Raw genomic sequence first — 21,736 nt, 5'->3', positions numbered from 1 at the left:
GTTCACCAATAAACCAGTGAAATGGGCTTGCCACATTCCACGTGACCAATGTTAAACAGGGTTTTGCGATCACAAGAAAAGTGACTAAGACAATCACTCACTGTTATACTGCACACTGCCTTCGCGCACCAATTCTGCCACCTCTCTGTTTCAGGCAGCCACGCATTCCACACCAAGACCAGCTCCTTCAGTTTCTCTGCTAACAAACAACTCACTGATGGGGTAGGCCTGCAGTACTTTAAGTTCTTCATGTCCAGCAGAGTTTGCAATTGTGAAAAATACATTTAAGAAACAATAATACCTCTGGTTGGCCCTGTAGAAGCCGATGCACCTGAGAGCACTGCCATCTTAACAGAAGAGTGTTTGAAGCAGAATAAGTTGTAGTGCAGAAGGCTGTGCATTATTCATTGAATGGTTGGCTGCTGTGCTTTATCATGAGCTGATTCCATGTCGTTAGCACAATTTAACAAGGATTAGATTGAGCTCCTATGTGTGTGACAGAAGGGAGGGAGCTGGGAGAGAGATGGAGATGAGGTTCCAGCACATCCAACACTGGCCTCACATTGGAAAAGTAGAAAGAGTAGAAAAACACCACAGATGCTGGATAGCTGTAATAAAAACAGAAAATGCTGAAACGCCCAGCAGGTCAGGGAGCATCTGTGGAAAGAGAAACAGAGTTAAAATTTCTGGACCACTTAAAGATTTTGTTTATTTTTTTGTATTTACATTTTTTTAAGTTACTCTTTCAATAAAGTGTATTTATTTTATATTATTCGAAATAAAAGAAGTTTAAATCATACTATATGATTTTAAGTGTTTCTGTGCATAGACACGTTTAAAATAGTGTCAGTGTTAAAAGGATATCAGGGCAGTTGTGGGGTTGGCACCTCAGGTTCCACACCTGAGGCTAGGTCACCCCATGGGCCATACTGCACCATACCACACTGCACCACACCTTACAGAAGTGCCACAGAGTGGTGGCCTCTATTACAATAGACTTTGTGGCCACAACAGGTAAGTATGGTCATGGATTATTGTGGGACCGAGTATAGATGATGGGGTAGAATCAAGCACATTTTGTGACCTGACGATCTGTTGGAGTAATTGAAAGATTTGACCTGGCAAACTCATCCACCTCTTTATCATTTCTTGTGTTCAAGGGTTGACTAAACGTCAAATAATCTCATGTTCTGAGGCGCTGTTGTGCAAATCTTACACATCCAACACATTATTAAATTCACTTTTATATAATATCCAGTTTTGAGCTGCTCTGTATTTTAATGATACTATCATTAGAGAGGATTCATGAAAGAGAAATTTAAAGAAAAAAAATCAAGAGAGGTCATCATGATGATTGTATGAAGGAATAAATTTATCAGACTGAAATGAAGTAAGTTTGCCTTAAATTTTTCTTGTACCAGGTCAGTTACTACGTCTTAAGATGTTCCGGAAAGATCATGGCTCCTGGATGGTGATGTTTTTTTCCACTATTCTCTTCCTGTTCATCTTCTCTCATATTTACAACCTGTGCCTCTTAATCACTGGAAACATGAGGTAAGTTTGGCAGTTTTATATATGACTCGATCATCTACAGTGAACTCAATCCAGCTGCAATGTAGGATTAACACTAGAATGAACACCTCAGAAGGAGGGAGATTCTCATTAGTATGAACTTGTATTTAGCTTGGGAACAATGAAACTTTTTCTGGGGTTGGGTTAAAAGCAGCTGCAGCAATATGAAATGGATTAAAAACCACACTGAAAGTTTGCACCTTACATTTCTATTCTCTTTGCCTACTTGTATCTTTAACCTATCTATCGGTTTTCTCCACAAGAATGAAACAGATACCTAGAACTGCATTTTATTGCAATTCTTTTTCTTGAATGTGGGAATGTGTTGAGTGACTTTCTTACTGTCCATTACACTGATGGCATTTGGGGTAGCAATGAAGATCCTCCATCTCTAGTGGTGTTCCGGGCTTCCTTCATCATGTCAGCAGCTTCCTCTCAATTTTCACTGTCAGTCATGCAAGTCTCGGGTGGAGACTCTGGAATATTGTCACACTCAGACATAAAAGAATTCTTCATTGCTGTTTCCATTACAATTTTGTTTGATCAGTCAGGGTTGTTAGTTAGCCCTGAGCTGAACCTCTGAACCCGGAGCACTGGTGGACCAGTGGAGCACTCTTAGTCTGGCATCTAACCATTGATCTGTTTGGCATGGGTGACTACCAAGAACCAAAGTGTGAAGCTCTGGCTCCAGCCAACATAGCTCTCTGGGTCGTTGAGAGACGCAAGCATCCAAGCCATGACAAGGTTGTGGTCCTCTTGGAGCGGGGAATATGTTTGGATCTGAGCTGAAAGTCTGTATCAGTTTTATCAATCTATAAAAGGGCTACATTAGGGCGTTTGTGTAGTTTTGTTATTTCTCTGTTCAAAAAGCACCAATAATAGTGCTTCATAATTTGGGGTTTGTATTGACCATTCTGCTGTGGCATGACTTTAATTTTAATAGAATGGAGAAGCTTGCTGCTCAGTTTTTCTTGCCATTGCAAACTCCCACTGAGTCTCAAAGTGTCACCTGACAGCTAAGTGATGACAACTTTTCAGTTCATATTAGATCATCTTTGCTGTTATTGTTGATTAACATCAACCTATGCTGATGAATAAATTTGGTTTTAAGGCAGCTAATTACTTAATGGTTTGCAGCCTAACTTTGTGCTTTTTTGAAAAAAAAAATAAAGCCACTACCCAGGACAGTGATGAATGATTTCTGGCACATGTTGTACTGCATTGCAGGACTATTGAACCAACTCCAGTGACTCTGATCACGGGTAAAACTCAACTAGATCCACTCCTGCTCGTTGGAATAAACCAATCCCATCAGAATACAATGATATTGATAATAATATTAATCAAACTTTGATGTATATTTAGATTTTATGAGAAGTAGAAAATTATTGATTCAGAATTGTTATCAAGGTCTCACTCAGCTGAGTGGATGATCTAGTTTTGCCTCTCTTCCTCTCTTGTTGGTCAAAAAATCAGCAATGCATTTCCTTGGCCAATGTTATCGCTCGGTGTTAATCAAATTTATTTTTCAATTAATATTGCTACACTTAAGTGACATGGCTTCTGAAACTAAGCTAAAAGGGTATAGAAACAGCACAGGAATAGAAAACAGGAGAAAGTTGCTGCTTGGCAACAAAGTTATAAAATATAGACAATATAGCCAGCATTGGTCGGTGTGGGTGGGTTATCAAAAATTGTTATTGGTATTGGGTCATTACTGTCACTTGTACCAAGATATAGTGAAAAGCTTGCCTTGCAGACTGTTCATACTGATAAAATCATTACGCATTCTATTGAGTTCGAATAAGGTAAAGCAATAACAATGCGAGTGTAAAGGCTACTGAAAAAGTGTAGTGCAAATAAATGAAAAGGTGCAAGATCATAACAAGGTAGTTTGTGAGGCCAAGGGTCCATCTTATCGAATAAAAGGCCCATACAAGATGCAGGTAGAAGCTGTGCTAGAGCCTGATGGTACGTTTCTTTAGGCTTTTGTATCTTGTAAATTGCAGACTCATCTGCCGTGTTTTTGCTCTTTGAAATAATGTCCAGATATTTTTAAACATGGTATTTGTGGAATATTGGTCAAAGGATTGAAGAAATTGGGTTATTACCTTGTGAGATATTTTAGACCACTCCATCTATCCCTAAGAATTTCAAAATCTTTCCTGATTCTAGAGTCACAGACACCTTACAGCTTGGAAGCAAAGAATTCAAAGTAGATTTACTATCAAAGCACGTGTAAATTATACAACCTTAAGATTCATCTACTTACAAACAGCCACAAAGCAAGAAACCAAAAGAACCTAATTAAAAAAAAGAACAATACCCAATGTACAGGGGAAAAAAAACACAAATCATGCAAACAATAAAAGCAAGCAACAGCATTCTGAACCAAATCAAGTCCATAGTCCTGAATCTCAGCACAGCCAGAGTGGGCCCATAGCCACTCAGCCCAGAACATCCATGCTGAGCAGTGGACATCCATCTGTATCAATCTCATCTTTTAGCACTTTCCTCTTGGCCTTCCATTGTTGAGCAATTCAAATAGTCATTTAGACACCTACTGAATTCTGCAGTCTGCTCCATCCATACCCCTCATAACTTTATACATTTGCCTCAATTATTGTCCTCTCTTTGTGCTCCAGCTCTGGAGAAAACAGACTGAGCCTCTCCTATCTCTTATCATAACTGAGACTCTACATCCCAGGCAATATTCTGGTGAATTTCCTCTTCACCCTCTTCTGCACTATCGCATCATTTCTAAAGTATGGTGATCTAATCTGCCTGAAATACTCCAGCTGAGGTCTGACCAACGTTTAATAAAGCTGGATCATAACTTCCTAGCTGTGGTAAACCATATATATGTTGTAACTGGGTTAGCTGTCTGGACATGCCCCTCTGCTGACTGCCCCTGTGGCTCCTCCCACAGATTCCTGAATAAAGGTGATTTCGCCTTGCCCCTCCCCCTCAGTCCAGGGGCAGACACTCAGCATGGAGGTCGTATTGTACAGCGAATAAAAGCCTCTCAGTATTTACCCACCTTCAGTCTTTTGGAGTTATTGAAGGTGCTTCACTAGCTCTTGTTTTGTACGTCTGACTAATGAGGACCAGTATCCCATACGCCTTCTTAACTACATTATCTACCTCTGCTGTTACTTTGAAGGATCTATAAACTTGTGCACTAACATCCCTCTGCTCCTTAGTACTCCCGAGGACCCTACCATAGTGTATGTCCTATGTTATGAACCAGCTGCAATAGACCGCAGACTCAGCTTTTAATATTAAATGAATATATTTTCAATACCATCCCAAAAAACATAGACATTTGAACAGATTAAACAGATTACTTCCCTAAACAAAGAAAACAGAAACAGTTTACTGCATCTTAGCTCACAAATTGTGGAGGTTTAGAAACAGTTCTTCCCACATCTTAGGATGGCAACCCAGAAGGTTCCCGAAACTACGGGAGCAGGTACTGGTGTCTGTAAGGAAGGGTTCTAAAATCCACGTTAAGTTGACAAAGAAGTCAATCATGGGAAAATTCCAGGGAACAAGTGATCGTCACGTTCACACTGGGACCACACAGGGAAAGCAAGGCAACAATCACAGAAGATTCCAGATGTCGAGTGGTCGCCACGTAACACATCCGAATCCATTCTCGGATTAACAAAAAGTGGTCGCCACAGAATACTACAGAAAGAGGTTAAAAGAGAGCAGTTTGTGGAAGTCGGTCATTTTCTTTGGCAGTTGAACAGGGCAGGACTGCGCAAGCATGTGTAAGTCGGCCTGTGAGGCAGCAGGAGTATTTAAAGAAGAGCAGATTAACGGAGTGGGTGATGTTGTAGCGTTGTAGTGGAGTAGAGGGAGAAAGAGTAGGAAGGCTTTGGCTCCTGAGCTTCAGTGAGCAGAGGCTGAGGAAGAGCTTCACTCCAAGTGAGGTAAGGCTGGGTAAGTTCCTTTAATAAATCTAATTACCTTAGGAGTAGGTAATGGAGGCAGCAGTTAGGGCAGTTGAGTGCTCCGTTTACAGGATGTGGGAAGTCACGGCAAGAACAATCGTCCCTGATTACTACACCTGCGAAAGGTGCATCCTGCTGCAGCTCCTGACAAACCGAGTTAGGGAGCTGGAGCTGGATGAACTTCGGATCATTCGGGAGGCAGAGGCAGAAATAGAGAGGAGTTACAGGGAGATGGTCACCCCTGAGAGTCAGGAGACAGGTAGCTGGGTGACTGTCAGGAGAGGGCAGAGAAAGAGACAGAATGAGCAGAGCACCCCTGTGGCCGTTCCCACCAATAATAAGTACACCGTTTTGGATACTGTTGATGGAGACGACCTACCAGGGACAAGTTGCAGTGGTTGCATCTCTGGCCCTGAGATGGAACCCTCAACTCAGAGGGGAAGGAGGGAAAAGAGGAGAGCAGTAGTGATAGAGGATTCGATAGTTAGGGGGACAGATAAGGGGTTTTGTGGAAGAGATCGAGAATCCTGGATGGTCTGTTGCCTCCCTGGTGCCAAGGTCCACGATATCTCCGATCGAGTTCTCGGTATTCTCAAGAGGGAGGGTGAGCAGCCGGATGTCGTGGTCCATGTAGGGACCAATGACATGGGTAGGAAGGGTGTGGAGGTCCTGAAAGGTGAGTTTACGGAGTTAGGCGCCAAGTTAAAGGACAGGACCTCCAGGATAGCAATCTCAGGATTGCTACCAGTGCCACTTGCAGGCGGGTTTAGAAATAGTAAGGTAGCGCAGATCAACACGTGGCTGAAGGCATGGTGCAGGAGGGAGGGCTTCAGATTTATAGATACTTGGCCAGTTTTCCAGGGAAGGTGGGACCTTTTCCGGCAGGACGGTCTACATCTGAACTGGAGGGGGACAAATATTCTTGCGGGTAGGTTTGCTAGAGAGGCTCCGGTGGATTTAAACTAGATACGAGGGGGGAGGGGAACCAGAGTGTAGGAACAGATGTAGGGAAGAAGGAAGTAAAAGAAAATAGTAAAATTGTTTGCACAGTTAGTGATAAACAGAGAGTAAGAGGTGGAAAATTTCTTAAATGCATTTATTTAATGCTAGGAGCATTGTAAGAAAGGTGGATGAGCTTTAAGCATGGATTGATATCTGGAAGTATGATGTGGTAGCTATTCGTGAAACATGATTACAGGAGGGGTGTGATTTGCAACTAAATATTCCTGGATTTAATTGCTTCAGGTGTGATAGAATCGGAGGAACAAGGGGGGAGGGGTTGCATTGCTTGTCAGAGAAAATATTACAGCGGTGCTCTCGCAGGATAGATTAGAGGGCTCGTCTTGGGAGGCTTCTTGGGTGGAATTGAGGAATGGGAAAGGTGAAGTAACACTTATGGGGGGGTATTATAGACCACCAAATGGGGAGCGAGAATTGGAGGAGCAAATTTGTAAGGAGATCGCAGATATTAGTAGTAGGCACAAGGTTGTGATTGTGGGAGATTTTAATTTTCCACACATAGACTGGGAAGCCCATGCTGTAAAAGGGCTGGATGGTTTGGAGTTTGTAAAATGTGTGCAAGATAGTTTTTTGCAGCAATACATAGAGGTACCAACGAGAGAAGGGGTGGTGTTGGATCTCTTGTTAGGGAATGAGATAGGTCAGGTGTCGGAGGTTTGTGTAGGGGAGCACTTCTGGTCCAGTGATCACAATGTTATTAGTTTCAATATAATTACGGAGAAGGATAGATCTGGACCCAGGGTTGAGATTTTTGATTGGAAAAAGGCTAACTGAGGAGATGTGAAAGGATTTAGAAGAAGTGGATTGGGACAATTTGTTTTATGGGAAGGATGTAATAGAGAAATAGAGGTCATTTTAAAGGTGAAATTTTGAGAGTACAGAATCTTTATGTTCCTGTTAGGTTGAAAGGAAAGGTTAAAAGTTTGAGAGAGCCATGGTTTTCAAGGGATATTGGAAACTTGGTTCCGAAAAAAAAGAGAGATCTACAATAAATGTAGACAGCATGGAGTAAATGACAGCACTCGAGGAATATAAAGAATGTATAAAGAATCTTAAGAAAGAAAATAGAAAAGCTAAAAGACGATATGAGGTTGCTTTGGCAGTTAAGGTGAAAATAAATCCCAAGGGTTTCTACCATTATATAAATAGTAAAAGGAGAGTGAGGGATAAAATTGGTCCCTTAGGGAATCAGAGTGGACGGCTATGTGTGGAGCCAAAAGAGATGGGGGAGATTCTTAACAACTTCTTTTCTTCGGTATTCACTAAGGAGAAGGATATTGAATTGTGTAAGATAAGGGAAACGGTTAGGGAAGTTATGGAAACTATGATGATTAAAGAAGAAGTACTGGAGCTTTTATGGAATATAAAAGTGGATAAGTCTCTGGGTCCTGACAGGATATTCCCTAGGACATTGAGGGTAGTTAGTGTGGAAATAGCAGGGGCTCTGGCAGAAATATTTCAAATGTCATTAGAAACGGGGATGGTGCCAGAGGATTGGCGTATTGCTCATGTTGATTCATTGTTTAAAAAGGGTTCTAAGAGTATACCTAGCAATTATCGGCCTGTGAGTTTGACGTCAGTGGTGGGTAAATGATGGAAAGTATTCTTAGAGATGGTATATATAATTATCTGGATAGACAGGGTCTGATTAGGAACAGTCAACATGGATTTGTGCGTGGAAGGTCATGTTTGACAAATCTTAATTGGATTTTTTGAAGAGGTTACTAGGAATGTTGATGAGGGTAAAGCAGTGGATATTGTCTATATGGACTTCAGTAAGGCCTTTGACAAGGTCCCACACGGAAGGTTGGTTAGGAAGGTTCAATCGTTAGGTATTAATATTGAAGTAGTAAAATGGATTCAGCAGTGGCTGGATGGGAGACGCCAGAGTGGTGGTGGAAAACTGCTTCTCAGATTGGAGGTCGGTGACTAGTGGTGTGCCTCAGGGATCTGTACTGGGTCCAATGTTATTCATCATATACATTAATGATCTGGATGATGGGGTGGTAAATTGGATGAGTAAGTATGTAGATGATACTAAGATAGGTGGAGTTGTGGATAATGAAGTAGGTTTTCAAAGCTTGCAGAGAGATTTAGGCCAGTTAGAAGAGTGGGCTGAAAGATGGCAGATGGAGTTTAATGCTGATAAATATGAGGTGCTACACTTTGGTAGGACGAATCAAAATAGGATATACATGGTAAATGGTAGGGCATTGAAAAATGCAGTAGAACAGAGGAATCTGGGAATAATGGTGCATGGTTCCCTGAAGGTGGAATCTCATGTAGATAGGGTGGTGAAGAAAGCTTTTGGTATGCTGGCCTTTATAAATCAGAGCATTGAGTATAGGAGTTGGGATGTAATGTTGAAATTGTACAAGGCATTGGTGAGGCCAAATTTGGAGTATTGTATACAGTTTTGGTCATCAAATTATAGGAAAGATGTCAACAAAATAGAGAGAGTACACAAAAAGTTTACTAGAGTGTTACCTGGGTTTCATCACCTAAGTTACAGAGAAAGATTGAACAAGTTGGGTCTTTATTCTTTGGAGCATAGAAGGTTGAGGGGGAACTTGATAGAGGTATTTAAAATTATGAGGCGATAGATAGAGGTGACGTGGATAGGCTTTTTCCATTGAGAGTGGGGGAGATTCAAACAAGAGGACATGAGTTGAGAGTTAAAGGGCAAAAGTTTAGGGGTAACATGAGGGGGAACTTCTTTACTCAGTGAGTGTTGGCTATGTGGAATGAGCTTCCAGCAGAAGTTGTTGAGGCAGGTTCGATGTAGTCATTTAAAATTAAACTGGACAGCTATATGGACAGGAAAGGAATGGAGGGTTATGGGCTGAGTGCTGGTCGGCGGGACTAGGTGAGAGTAAGAGTTTGGCATGGACTAGAAGGGCCGAGACGGCCTGTTTCCATGCTGTAATTGTTATATGGTTATATGGTTATATAAATCCATGTATGGATCATACAAAGTGACAGTCATGTATCCAATATGCACTGTGTGCCGTTAATTTTCATAATCCTCTGGATATAGAGAAATATTTAGGATCGCCTATGCTGTGGTGGACTCTTTAACTAACTCCATCCAGCTCACTCTCCTGCTGGCAGCTCATGGTCCGTGCTTTTGCGTAGCTACTGAAATTTCCAGAAAACTCTCGATTTGAATCGAAGAACCCTTTCTCCGTTTGTTATATGACGTTATCCTCCACGCACTTAAGTGACACTTACGATTAATCAAAGCAACAGTAACATGTAACATCTATCATCAATCGTTTATTCATTATGTGCCATGTCGTATGACGTGGGCGATCATAGTCTTTACAATACCATGATTGTTCTTGACAAATTTTTCTATGGAACTGGCTTGCCATAGTGGTGACTAGTGGTGTTCCTCAGGGGTCAGTATTGGGATTGCTACTTTTCACATTGTTTGTCAATAATTTGGATAATGAAATCGATGGCTTTGTGGAAAGTTTGTGGATGATACAAAGATAGGTGGAGGGGTAGGTAGTGCTGAGGAAGCAATGCGATTGCAGCAGGACTTAGACAAATTGGAAGAATGGGCAAAAAAGCGGCATATGGAATAGTGTCGGGATATGTATGATAATATATTTTAGTAAAAGGAATAGTGTGAATTATTATCTTAATGGGGAGAAATTCAAACATCAGAGGTGCAGAAGGATTTGGGAGTCCTTGTGCAAGGCTCCCAGAGGTTAATTTACAGGTTGAGTCTGTGGTGAAGAAGGCAAATGCAATGTTGGCATTTATTTCAAGGGAAATAGAGTATAAAAGCAAGGAGATAATGCTGAGCCTTTATAAGACACTAGTCAAGCTGCACTTGGGGTATTGTCAACAGTTTTGGGCCCCATATCTCAGAGAAGATGTGCTGTCATTGGAAAGAGTCCAGAGGAGGCTCACGAGGATGATTCTGCAACTGAAGGGGTTAACATATGAGGAGCATTTGGCAGCTTTGGGCCTGTACTCACTGGAATTTAGAAGAATGCAGGGGGATCACATTCAAACCTACTGAATGTTGAAAGGACTCAATAGGGTGGATGTGGAGAGGGTGTTTGTTACAGTGGGGTGTCCAGAACCAGAGGGCACAGCCTCAAAATTGAGGGGCGACCCTTTAGAACAGACGTAAGGAGGATTTTTTTTTTTGCCAGGGAGTAGTAAATCTGTGGAATGCTCTGCCACAGACTGTGGTGGAGGCCAAGTCTGTGCATATATTTAAGGTGGAAGTTGATCGTTTCCAGATCAGTCAGGACATTAAAGGATACGGCGAGAAGGCAAGTGTATGGGGTTGAGTGGGATCTGGGATCAGCCGTGATGGAATAGCGAAGCAGACTCAATGGGCTGAATGACCTAATTCTGCTCCTATGTCTTATGGTATTACGGCCATTGCCTTCTGGGCAGTGTCTTTACAAAATGGGTGACCCCAACTATCAATATTCTTCAGAGATTGTCTGTCTGGCTTCAGTGGTTGTATAACCAGCATTTGTGATATGCACCAGCTGCACATACAATCATCCATCACCAGCTCCCATGGCTTCACGTGATGCTGATCAAGGGGCTAAGCTGGTGCTACACCTTGCCCAAGAATGACCTGCAGGCTAGCGGAGGGAAGGAGCACCTTACACCACCTTTGATAGAGATGTATCTCCATCCTATCACTCTATCATCATTGGTGTTCCCAAAAGGCTTTGCCTCACATTTATCTGGCTTAAACTGTGTCCATCATTTCTCAGCCCATTTCACCAGCACATTGATATTACTCTGTAGCCTAGGACTACTGTACACACTATCAATAACTCAACCAATCTTTGTGCCATCTGTGATTACTGACTATGTCTCCTAAATTTATATGAAAATTATTCACACATGCTGTAAACAATATGGTCACAGGCATTAATTCTTATGGAACACCATTAGTTATAGCATCCATTCACAAGAACAACCCTCTGTTATCTTCAAATGGGTGACAGGGTGGAGATACATCTCTACCAAGGGAGGTGTAAGATCCTCCTTCCCTCTGCTAATTTGCAAGTCATCCTTGGGAAGGCGTAGCACCTGCTTAGCCCCCCCGCCCCCCCCCCCAATCAGGGTCACGTGAAATCATGGGAAATCATGGTGGTTGGTCATTTGAGAAGCTGGTGCATATCACAAGTCCTGGTCATGCGACCTCTGATGCCAGGCAGACAATCTCTGAAGAGCATAGATAATGGCTGGGGTCACCTCTCTTGTGAAGGAAATGACAAACCACTTCTGTAGAAAAAATTGCCAAGAATAACCGTGGTCATGGGAAGACCCTGATCGCCTATGTCATATAACACGGCACATAATGATGATGATGACGATGATGATGATTATCACCAAACCAATTTTTGATCCAATTTACCAAGATGTTTAGATCCCATTGGCTTGAATATTTTGGATCAGTTTCTCATCTGGGTTTTTTGCCAGAGCCCTCATCAATATACTCAGTTAGCTCTTAAAGAAAACCAATTAAACTGAATCTTCCCTTATAAAACCATGCTGGCTAAATTTGATAAGACTCTCCCTCTCTAAGTTATCTTTAATCTTTCTGCTCAGAATGTTTTGCATTAACTTCCCTACTACAGGTATTAGGCTCACAGATTGATAATTACCAGGCTTTTCCCGCTGGCATTCTTACAAAGAGGGAACAACGTTTACTGTCTTTCATTCATCTGGTATTTTGCTTATGGTAAGCGAAAATTTAGAAATCTCAGCCAGAGCCTCAGCAATCTGTTTCCTTGCCTGCCATAGCCACCTGGGATAAATCTCATCTGGCACTAGGGACCTATCCAGTTTTAGGCTGTTACAGCATCAAGCAGCGTCATAGAGCACAACGGTATGAATACAGGCTGTTTGGCCCGATCAGTCCATTGTCATCTAAGGTGTGCACCCAGCTAGTCCAAATTTCCTGCGTTCAGCCTACAGCCCTCTAAGACCCCCTCTGGTTCCATGTACCTATGTACCTATCCGCGTTCTGCTTAAATGATACCATTGTATCTGCTTCAGCCACCTTCTCTAGCAGCTTACTTCATAAAGTCATCACCAGTGTGAAAAAGTTGCACTTCACGTCTCTTTTAATTCTTTCCCCTCTCACCTTAAAGCTGTGCCCCGTAGTTCTGGACTGCCCTTCCCTGGGGGAAAAACTGTTACCTTTCAGCTTATCTATGTCCCTTATAACTTTAGGCATTTCTATAGTTGCCTCTCATTTTTGCACATTTCAAGGATTAAAGACCTAGCCTGGCTAACCTCTCTCTATAACTCAGGTCTTCCTGTCCTGACAGCATCCCTGTAAATCTTTTCTGCACTCTGTCCAGTTTAACCACATCTTTTTTTATAACATTTTTATTTATGGAGACTTGCATACGGCTTTCACTTACCCTTTCACTGAATTCTCCCAACTAAAATGTCTATTTCCTTTGTGAAAATCAATGAAAAGTATTCATTAAGGGCCTCACCTGTACCTTCTGGCTCCACACATGGATTGATCCTGCTGCCTTAAAGAACCATACCAGACATCCCACCTCTCCCGGAAGTTCCGGGAGACTCCCGCTTATCGATAGTGGCTCCCTGACGCCTGGAAATTATATACAATATCCTGGAAATAGATTTTTTTGAGCGGGAGAGGGAGAGCAAGAGGAAGAGTGGTCCCCAACCACCGGGCCGCGAGGAAACAATATGATTTGGTGATATGAAACGATATGAGTCAGCTGCACCTTTCCTCATTCCCTGTCACGCACTGTTGAATTTTAACACACGCGAGGTCATCAGTGACCCAAGACGTGCAAAGGAATGGGTCCATGACCCATTTATGAATGTCCCCGGTGAATCATCCATGTCAGCGCGGGAAGAAAATCAACTTCTCGAGCTTGCAAATGACGGTGGGCTGAAAAGTATGTTTGACATAACATCTCTGCCGACATTCTGGATCAAAGTCGAGGCTGAATATCCTGAGATAGCCACGAAAGCACTGAAAAAGTTGCTTCCATTTCCAACATATTTCTGTGAAGCGGAGTTTTCTGTGATGAATGCAACGAAAACTAAATTGCGGAATAGACTGGACATAAGGAATCCCCTTTGAGTATCGCTGTCTCCCATCACCCCTCGATGGTACCGTCTTGTTGCAGGAAAACAAGCCCAGGGCTCCCACTGATTCAGTGATATTGATGTGTTGCAATGATTTTATATGTTCATACAAGGAAAATATGCACTGTGTGTTTAATATCCAAACATTACTTAAAATGTTATGATGCTATTGACTTATAAGTGACTTATAATTCAGTGGTCCCCAACCTCCGGGCCGCGAAGAATACAGCGGTACAGCGGTAGCCGGAACGCACCCAGTGCATCTTTAAGAAAAAAGCCGAAATAAACAAGCTAATTGATTAGGTGCCGCCTGGCGCGTAAATGTCGGCCCAGATCAGAGCCGATTGCTACGCTGTTGATGTCCTACGTGATGAGGCCAAACTCCCTGTAGACTTGCTTAAAGTTGTAATAGGATAAACATGATAATATAATATAATATAAGTACATATTTTAATGTCACATTTGCTGCATATACCCAACTTGGTTTACAGATTAGACAAAATCTCTAAACAAAGTATTACATACACCCTTGGAGGTCGACAGGGCATGGGGGTGATATGGGGTTACGGGGGACAGGGGTGCTATCTCCCTGAAATGAGTTTTTGTAGGGTGGGATGTCTGACATACTCTATCCTTGCTTAAATTTGTGGAACACCTTTGAATTTACATTAACCCTGTCAGATTATGAATTTATATAATCCTTCCTTGCCGTCCTAATTTCTTTTTTCAGCTTCTTATTATTTATACATTATATGTTCAAGACAGACCTTCCCATCTTTTGTTTCATTTCTCTTCTTATCCAACCATTAAAAACCCCAAACATCCAGGGTCCCCTGTACTTGTTACCTCTGGCCTCCACCGTTGCTGAGATATGTTAGCCCTGAACTCTCACTTTTTCTTCTTTGAATATTTTCTCCTGTGCAGATATTCTGTGAGCAGATCCTGCTGGGGTATATTTTCCCAGTCCAGTCTTATTTTAATGAAATTTACCTTCTCACAATGTACATATTCACTCTGCTCAATTTTGAAAAGTTTGTGCTGAGAATTTAAAGCAAATTTATTGATTTTACTAACAAGAATTATGCTGAAAATTGTTCTAAATTTAATAGAAAATGCTTGATATAATTTCAACTTTCCTTCCCCATTATTATGCAGTTTTAAACATCATCACTAGATGGCAGTGATACATCTGGTTTAACATTCCATTTCCTATTGCTTGTGAACGGATCCACACCACACAAGACCTAGAAGAGGCCATAGGTTTTTTGATTCATCCTTTCAAAGTCAATGACCACATATTGGCTAAAGCAGGCTTTCCTTTTATAATATGGTAATGCTTTACATATGAATTGTTGGGTATTGGTTTTACCTATTTCATTATTTACTATTTTTTTCTCTCTGAAGGTATCTGACAAGACTGTCTTCAAAAGTTTTAAATATTTAACTATTTGTGATTGTTTTTAACTAATTCACTTTCCCATTTTCCAAATTTCCAAATCTCAAGGTTCAAATGCATATTTGTTCAGTTAACATTATTTCCCAAGAATATTCCATTTGACAATCATCTGCTTTTGATGAAAACTTCATTAACAAGTGATAAAGGGTAATTTAAAGAAACTGTTTTACTGTTTGGTAATTTTTTATTTCTTTTTGTGGATGGCTTCAGGATAATGAACAGAATAATGCATCCACTGAGGACCTATGATCTGCCATCCCTTCCTAAACTTCAATGAACTTGTTTGCAATAATTCCTTCCTTTAAAAAGCAAAGGCGATGGATATTTCTAGTGGGACATACTGTGTTTCAAAACAAAAATATTTGCATTTATTTACTCGCTAATATATTTCAAAATTTAAAGGGGATTTAGGATTTATTCCAGCACTCTACTTTGTAAATATTTTAATTCGTATACTGTACACATTTAGAACACTGTACACATATGCACGTCATTTAAAAGATAACTGCTACATTAGAATCAGAAGAGGTGGTGTCATCAGATCCATCTATGGTTGCCCTGATTTTTAGCCATGCAGCTTCCTTTGACCACCCTCTCTCCACTTTCCATAACTTTAAATTTGATACCTGGTTTGTTGTAATGTGAACAAAGTCACTGGAGAGATGCAGCCGGTAGATATAAAAGTAGTATTTTATTCAACCAAAAACAAGCAGCAGGCATCATATTGAGACCCTTTTGGAGGAAAAGGCCTGTTTGACCCAATATGATGTTACATTTTATATGCTAAAGATCAAAACACAATTCTATAGTCACAATGTATCTACAATGCTTCCTCTGAATTACATATACTTTTAACACCTCCTTCTTTGTGCCCACAGTCCAGATATCTAAGACAAATGTTAATCAACATGGGCTGGTTTTCAATTAACTGGCATCCACTGCTCCAGGAAACTATTGTCCAGGGCTGCACTTTAAATTTAATCTACAATCCACTTTCAGGTCTAAAGATTGGTTGCAGAAGTTAGTTGCTTAATATTTTGCTATATAACCTAACTCCAGAATACCCCCTAACATAGGCCATGTTGATAACCAGTTTCCATCTTGCTTAGGACTTAAGATCTTTAATTTCCTTCATAAACATCTCTGCCTCACTTTCTTTTTTTCTTTGTTCATGATTTTTATAAAGAAGTTTTGGTCATTTTCAAAATATGTATGCCTTGGCTCTAAAATTTGTTCATTTTCATTAAATGTTTTATTTTCATTTAATATGCTATATAAATGGAAATTGTGGATGTTGTCACTGGATTTGGATTTTTTTTCTTTCTCTGAAAGCATCTGGGAGGGTTGTCTTCATAGGTTAGGACACAAAATATAAAAACTGGGAGGTTATCAACACTGATTAGACCACGTTTGACAGGTCAAAATGAAGAATGTGATTCTACAAAAGAGAGTGCAGAGGAGGATGTTGCCTGAATTGGAGGACTTTAGCTCCAGGGAGAGATTGATTATTTCCCTTGGAGCAAAGTAGTTTGAGCAGTGGCCAGAGAGGGGTATACAAAATTATGAGAGACATGGGGAGACCGAATCTTTTTCTGAGAATCAATGGAACAAGGAATAAAGTCTAAAAGGAATAGTGTTTAAACAAGATTCATACCACTTCAGGTGTCTTATTCTTTTTTGTTATCAAAGTATTGCTTTAATTCCTTCAGTATACTCTTGGGCTTTTTAAAGGATCATAGATGTGTAGAATAAAAATGATATGCTAATCAGAACCTACTAACATTTCTGCGAATCACTTCAGTTTTAAGCGTGATTTTACATAAACAAAATGGCTGCCTTGGTCAGCTCTTTGAGCAGTGTCTGAATATCCAGATTACTGTCCCATTAAAATTAGCTGTTCCAGATTTTTAATTCCAGGGTTCCATTTTTTTGTTTTGTTAGTTGTATATTGTAACATTCCTTCCTAGTGATATTTGTGTAGTACTGAAAATAGGCATTTCTAAATTCTGATTCTTTAAATGAAACACAAAAGGGATTTAAATTTTGTAAGATAGATGGAAGCTGTTTGCTTTTGAGATATCTTCAGCTGATTGCAGCTTTATGACTTCTCCATTTAGAACATCCTCAATTCTCTGGTGAGATGACCAGCAAGATTGTGAAAATAGCAGAACCATGGCCTGCAGATAATAATAATGGTTTGTTTGGCCACTTGCTCTTGTTGATCCCTGATCCTCCCGTATTGTTGTTGCCTCGGGTCACTATTTTAATGAGCCTGTTCCTCCTTTAAAAATACATTTCTGATATCAGAGGCTTGGAATATAATGTGGTCAATGATAGGCTCAAATACAGATCAGTGCTCTACATTTGATATGTATAGGAATCAATATATTTTTGTTTTGAACTATTAATGATAATAGGAAAGGAGGCACTATGCCACCTCTGTCTAGCTTGTGTTTGAACCCAGCTCCACTCAATTCACTAGAGTATTTTGCCTTCCCTTGGTTTGTGTTAACAACATGGATGGGTCGCAATACGAAAGGTTCACTACACTAACCACAACCTGAGGCAACTTTATTTGTCACTGCGAAATGGTTATTTATGGGATGCAGAGATAGTGGTACAATTAGGTTTACTTGAAAGCTTCATGCAGCTTTGTGGCTGCTCATGTTTTAAAACTGTTACCAAGGTCTTTGTTCCCTTCACCTCCCTGTCTCAATGAAAAATGATTTTGTACACCACGTGCATAGAAGAAATCGAATATGGATTCCTTCTTTGGCAGAAGATGGGACTTTCACCCAGAAAAATTAATTTGTTGCATTTTTATTGGATCTAGGGGAGTCTCTTTCTATTACAAGCACTTTATTAAAATTTCTATGGAATACAAACATATTTCTAAATGCAAACTTCTTGGGGGTAAAACAGGAATTTCCTTTTCTCTTGAGGTTAAAACCCATCAACACCATTTCTAGCTGAACACCGTACTTTGATTAGAAATCCCATTTCCAACATCTCTAAGTGCCTTAATCTGCATAAATCATTCACTAATTAACCACTGTTATTTAATTAGGGTCATCCTGTTGTCGACCAGTCATTAATCACACCTAATTTAGAGTAGGATTCCTAGTCAAAGATGTTTTTTTGCTGATTCTTTTTGAGAATCACTTCACACAGCCTGTCACAGCTGCACCTTCCCTTTCTGTGGTTATTACGGTCGAGTGTAACAATGCTGGGCTACAGATGACTAGGGTCATCAGTATTGAACCAGGGAGAGGCTCAGACGGTTAATTGGGCTTCAAGAAAAAAATGAAATAGTTTGTGTTTATTGTACTGATGCTGATGAAAAAAACAAGCAACTGCATTATTTTTTTTACTGGACCTGTTTTGTATGTAATGGCTTGCATCCCTTTAGGTTTGAGCAAGGTGCTTTTGTAGGTGGCAAATGGCTCAGATCTGTTTCCCAGGGAATATTAATTGACAGGAATAAAAAGCTATGCAAATTTAAAAAGGTGGTGAGTAAGATAAATGCATTGATTATTATTTTTCAGCAATATTAATTTAATTATGCTTTCTGGTCCCAATTTTTATTGACGCATCAGAGAAAAGACCGTACTTTGATGCATAACAGCTTGGTATGGCAACAGACATGGCAACTGCTCAGATTGTGAGAGTTGTGGACACAGCTCAGCACATCAAGGAAACCAGCCTGCCCTCCACTGACTCTGTCTATACTTCTTGCTGCTTTGGTAATACATTCAGCCCATCCACTCCAAAATTCTAACAAACAAACTCAAAGTGCATTTATTACCAATGAATGTATAAATTATACAGCCTTCAGATTTGTTTGCTTACAGGTAGTCACAAAGCAAGGAACCCAATTAAAAAATAATACTAACCCCCAGTGCCCACAGAGAAAGAGGAAAAAACCAAAACAAATTATGCAAACAATAGAAGCGAGCAACAAAATCCACGGTGCAGCCGGGATAGGCCCAAAGCCTCAGTATTCGGTTTGTCATAATAACAGGACAGGTCTCGGCATAGTTCACAGACACGAAACACAGCAGCCAGGGGCAGTCTCACAGCGCTAGCGTCTCGAGGAGAAGAGGAGCTCCCAGACCAAGTGGGCTGCAATTAAATTGTCTGAACATTGCACTAGGAACTCTGTCCACCGTGCCAAATTGCTCCGGGCCTAGATTTTGCTACCGGAGAAGCTGTTCTCAACCTCTTCAAATCAGCTTGGCACTTAGAGCGATCCACCCTCGCATCTGAGTAAGTTGGACAGGCATCGGAACTCCTCCATCCTGTCTTCTCCACGCTGAATTGTCCACTCCAACCAGCACAGCTCCAAATCCAAGTGCATCAATTTTGAAGCACACCAGCAGGACACATCGCTTTGAGTTCGCTTTTCCTTTACTCGCTTCTTAATTGTTTGCAGTGATAATTTACCACACTTTACAAAAAAAAATTATTAATGATGCTTTTAATCGAATCCTTTTGTTTTTGAACCACAAGTAAGCTGTCGCACGTCTTCAGTAGCGCCGTCTTAAACTGGAACACTTCTCTTTTCTCTGCTCCCTCCCCATAGGGCAGAACATAGATAAGTCTGAAAGTATGTGTCACCAGGCCCAAGGACAGCTTCTATCCCACTGTTATAAGACAATCGAATGGCGCCCTAGTACGATAAGGTAAACTCTTGACCTCAAAGTCTATTTGTTGTGACCTTCGAGTTGACTGTCTACCTGCGCTGTACCTTCTCTGTACTGGGGTATTTCATTCTGCTCTCTGCTATTGTTTTCCCTCCTACTACCTCCTGCTTCAAATTATCCACCATTATCCCTGTACCAAAAAAGACCAAGGTAACGTGCCTGAAAAACTGATGTCCTATCGCACTCACCTCAATAATAAGCAAATGCTTTGAGAGGCTGGTCAAGGACTACATCTGTAGCTTGCTACCACCCAAATTGCACTCCCTACAGTTTGCCTACCGATACAACCAATCGACAGATGATGCAATAGCCACCGCTCTACATACCATCCTTACACACCTGGAGAGGAAGGATGCTGTTCTTGGACTACAGTTCAGCATTCAACACCATAACTCCATCCAGGCTTGACAGGAAGCTCAGAGACCTCGGCCTTGATCTTGGCTTGGGCAGCTGGATCCTGGACATAGGAAGTCATTCCTGCCTGTGGCCATCAAACTTTACAACTCCTCCCTTGGAGGGTCAGACACCCTGAGCCAATAGGCTGGTCCTGGACTTATTTCCTGGCACAATTTACATATTAATATTTAACTATTTATGGTTTTATTACTATTTATTATTTATGGTGCAACTGTAATGAAAACCAATTTCCCCCGGGATCAATGAATTATGACTATGACTATGACTTCCTGTCAGATCACCAGCAGGTGGTAAGGGTGGGTTCCCTCACCTTCACCCCTCTGACTGTCAACACAGGAGCCCTTCAGGGCTGTGTACTAAGTCCCCTCCTTTACTCCCTGTATACCCATGACTGTGTCACCACCCACAGCTCTAATCTGCTAATAAAATTTGCCGATGACACTTCATCTCAGACAATAACGAGGTGGCCTACAGGGAAGAAGTCATCTCCTGACACAGTGGTGTCAAAAAAACAGCCCTTCCGTCAATGTCGCAAAAACAAAAGAGCTTGTTGTGGATTACAGGAAGAACGGAGGCGGGCTAACCCCTATTGACATCAATGGATCTGGGGTTGAGAGGGTAAACAGATTTAAGTTTCTCAGCATCTACATCACCGAGGACCTCACATGGTCCGTACACAACAGCTGTGTGGCGAAAAAGGCACAAAAGCACCTCTTTCACCTCAGATGGTTTAGGAAGTTTGGTATGGGCCCCCAAATCCTAAGAACTTCCTACAGGGGCACAATTGAGAGCATCCTGACTGGCTGCATCACTGTCTGGTATGGGAACTGTACCTCCCTTAATCGCAGGATTCTGCAAAGAGTGGTGCGGATAGCCCAGTGCATCTGTACTTGTGAACTTCCCATGATTCAGGACATTTACAAAGACAGGTGTGTAAAAGGGCCCAAAGGATCATTCGGATCCAAGTCACCCCAACCACGGTCTATTCCAGTTGCTGCCATCTGGGAAACGGTACCGCAGCATAAAAGCCAGGACCAACAGGCTTCTTCCACCAGGCCATCAGAATGATTAACACATTGATTTGAGTGTATTTCCATGTTACATTGACTGTTCTATATGTTATAACTTATTATAAATTACTATGACTGCACATTTAGACGGAGACATAACAAAGATTTTTACTCCTCATGTATGTGAGGGATGTAAGAAATAAAATCAATGTAATTCAATTCAATTCAAGTAGCATTGTAATGAATTAATCTGTATGGACAGTATGTAAGAGAAGTTTTTTGCTCTACCTCAGTTTATTTGACCCTGTTGGTTGGGGTTGACCATGAATATTGTGTCCCAACTGACCACGCGATACACAAGCCAGGGCAGTACGATATGGAGAGCAAGCTGTTGCCCATGTATTAGGCTCCCCCTCTCCACTTAGCTGATGAATCCAAAGGAATGGCAGAGACAGATACAACATGGTACCAGAGATG

The 21,736-nt window shown here is 41.1% G+C and overlaps 1 protein-coding gene across 5 annotated transcripts in view; it reads left to right on the top strand.

Annotated features, from left to right (window-relative positions):
* Positions 1-21,736, top strand: part of tmem117 (transmembrane protein 117) — a 433,754-nt gene that overhangs the window by 145,849 nt on the left and 266,169 nt on the right. For all 5 annotated transcript variants that reach the window (XM_072267436.1, XM_072267437.1, XM_072267433.1 and 2 more), the window contains exon 3: positions 1,422-1,554. In XM_072267436.1, the coding sequence (XP_072123537.1) occupies positions 1,422-1,554 (133 nt within the window). The remainder of the gene's footprint in view (positions 1-1,421; positions 1,555-21,736) is intronic.

The sequence above is a fragment of the Mobula birostris genome, chromosome 9 (genome assembly GCF_030028105.1).
Source record: "Mobula birostris isolate sMobBir1 chromosome 9, sMobBir1.hap1, whole genome shotgun sequence".
Classification (NCBI taxonomy): domain Eukaryota; kingdom Metazoa; phylum Chordata; class Chondrichthyes; order Myliobatiformes; family Myliobatidae; genus Mobula; species Mobula birostris.
Note: the sequence above shows the minus strand (reverse complement) of the source record. Positions and strands in the feature narration are given on the sequence as shown.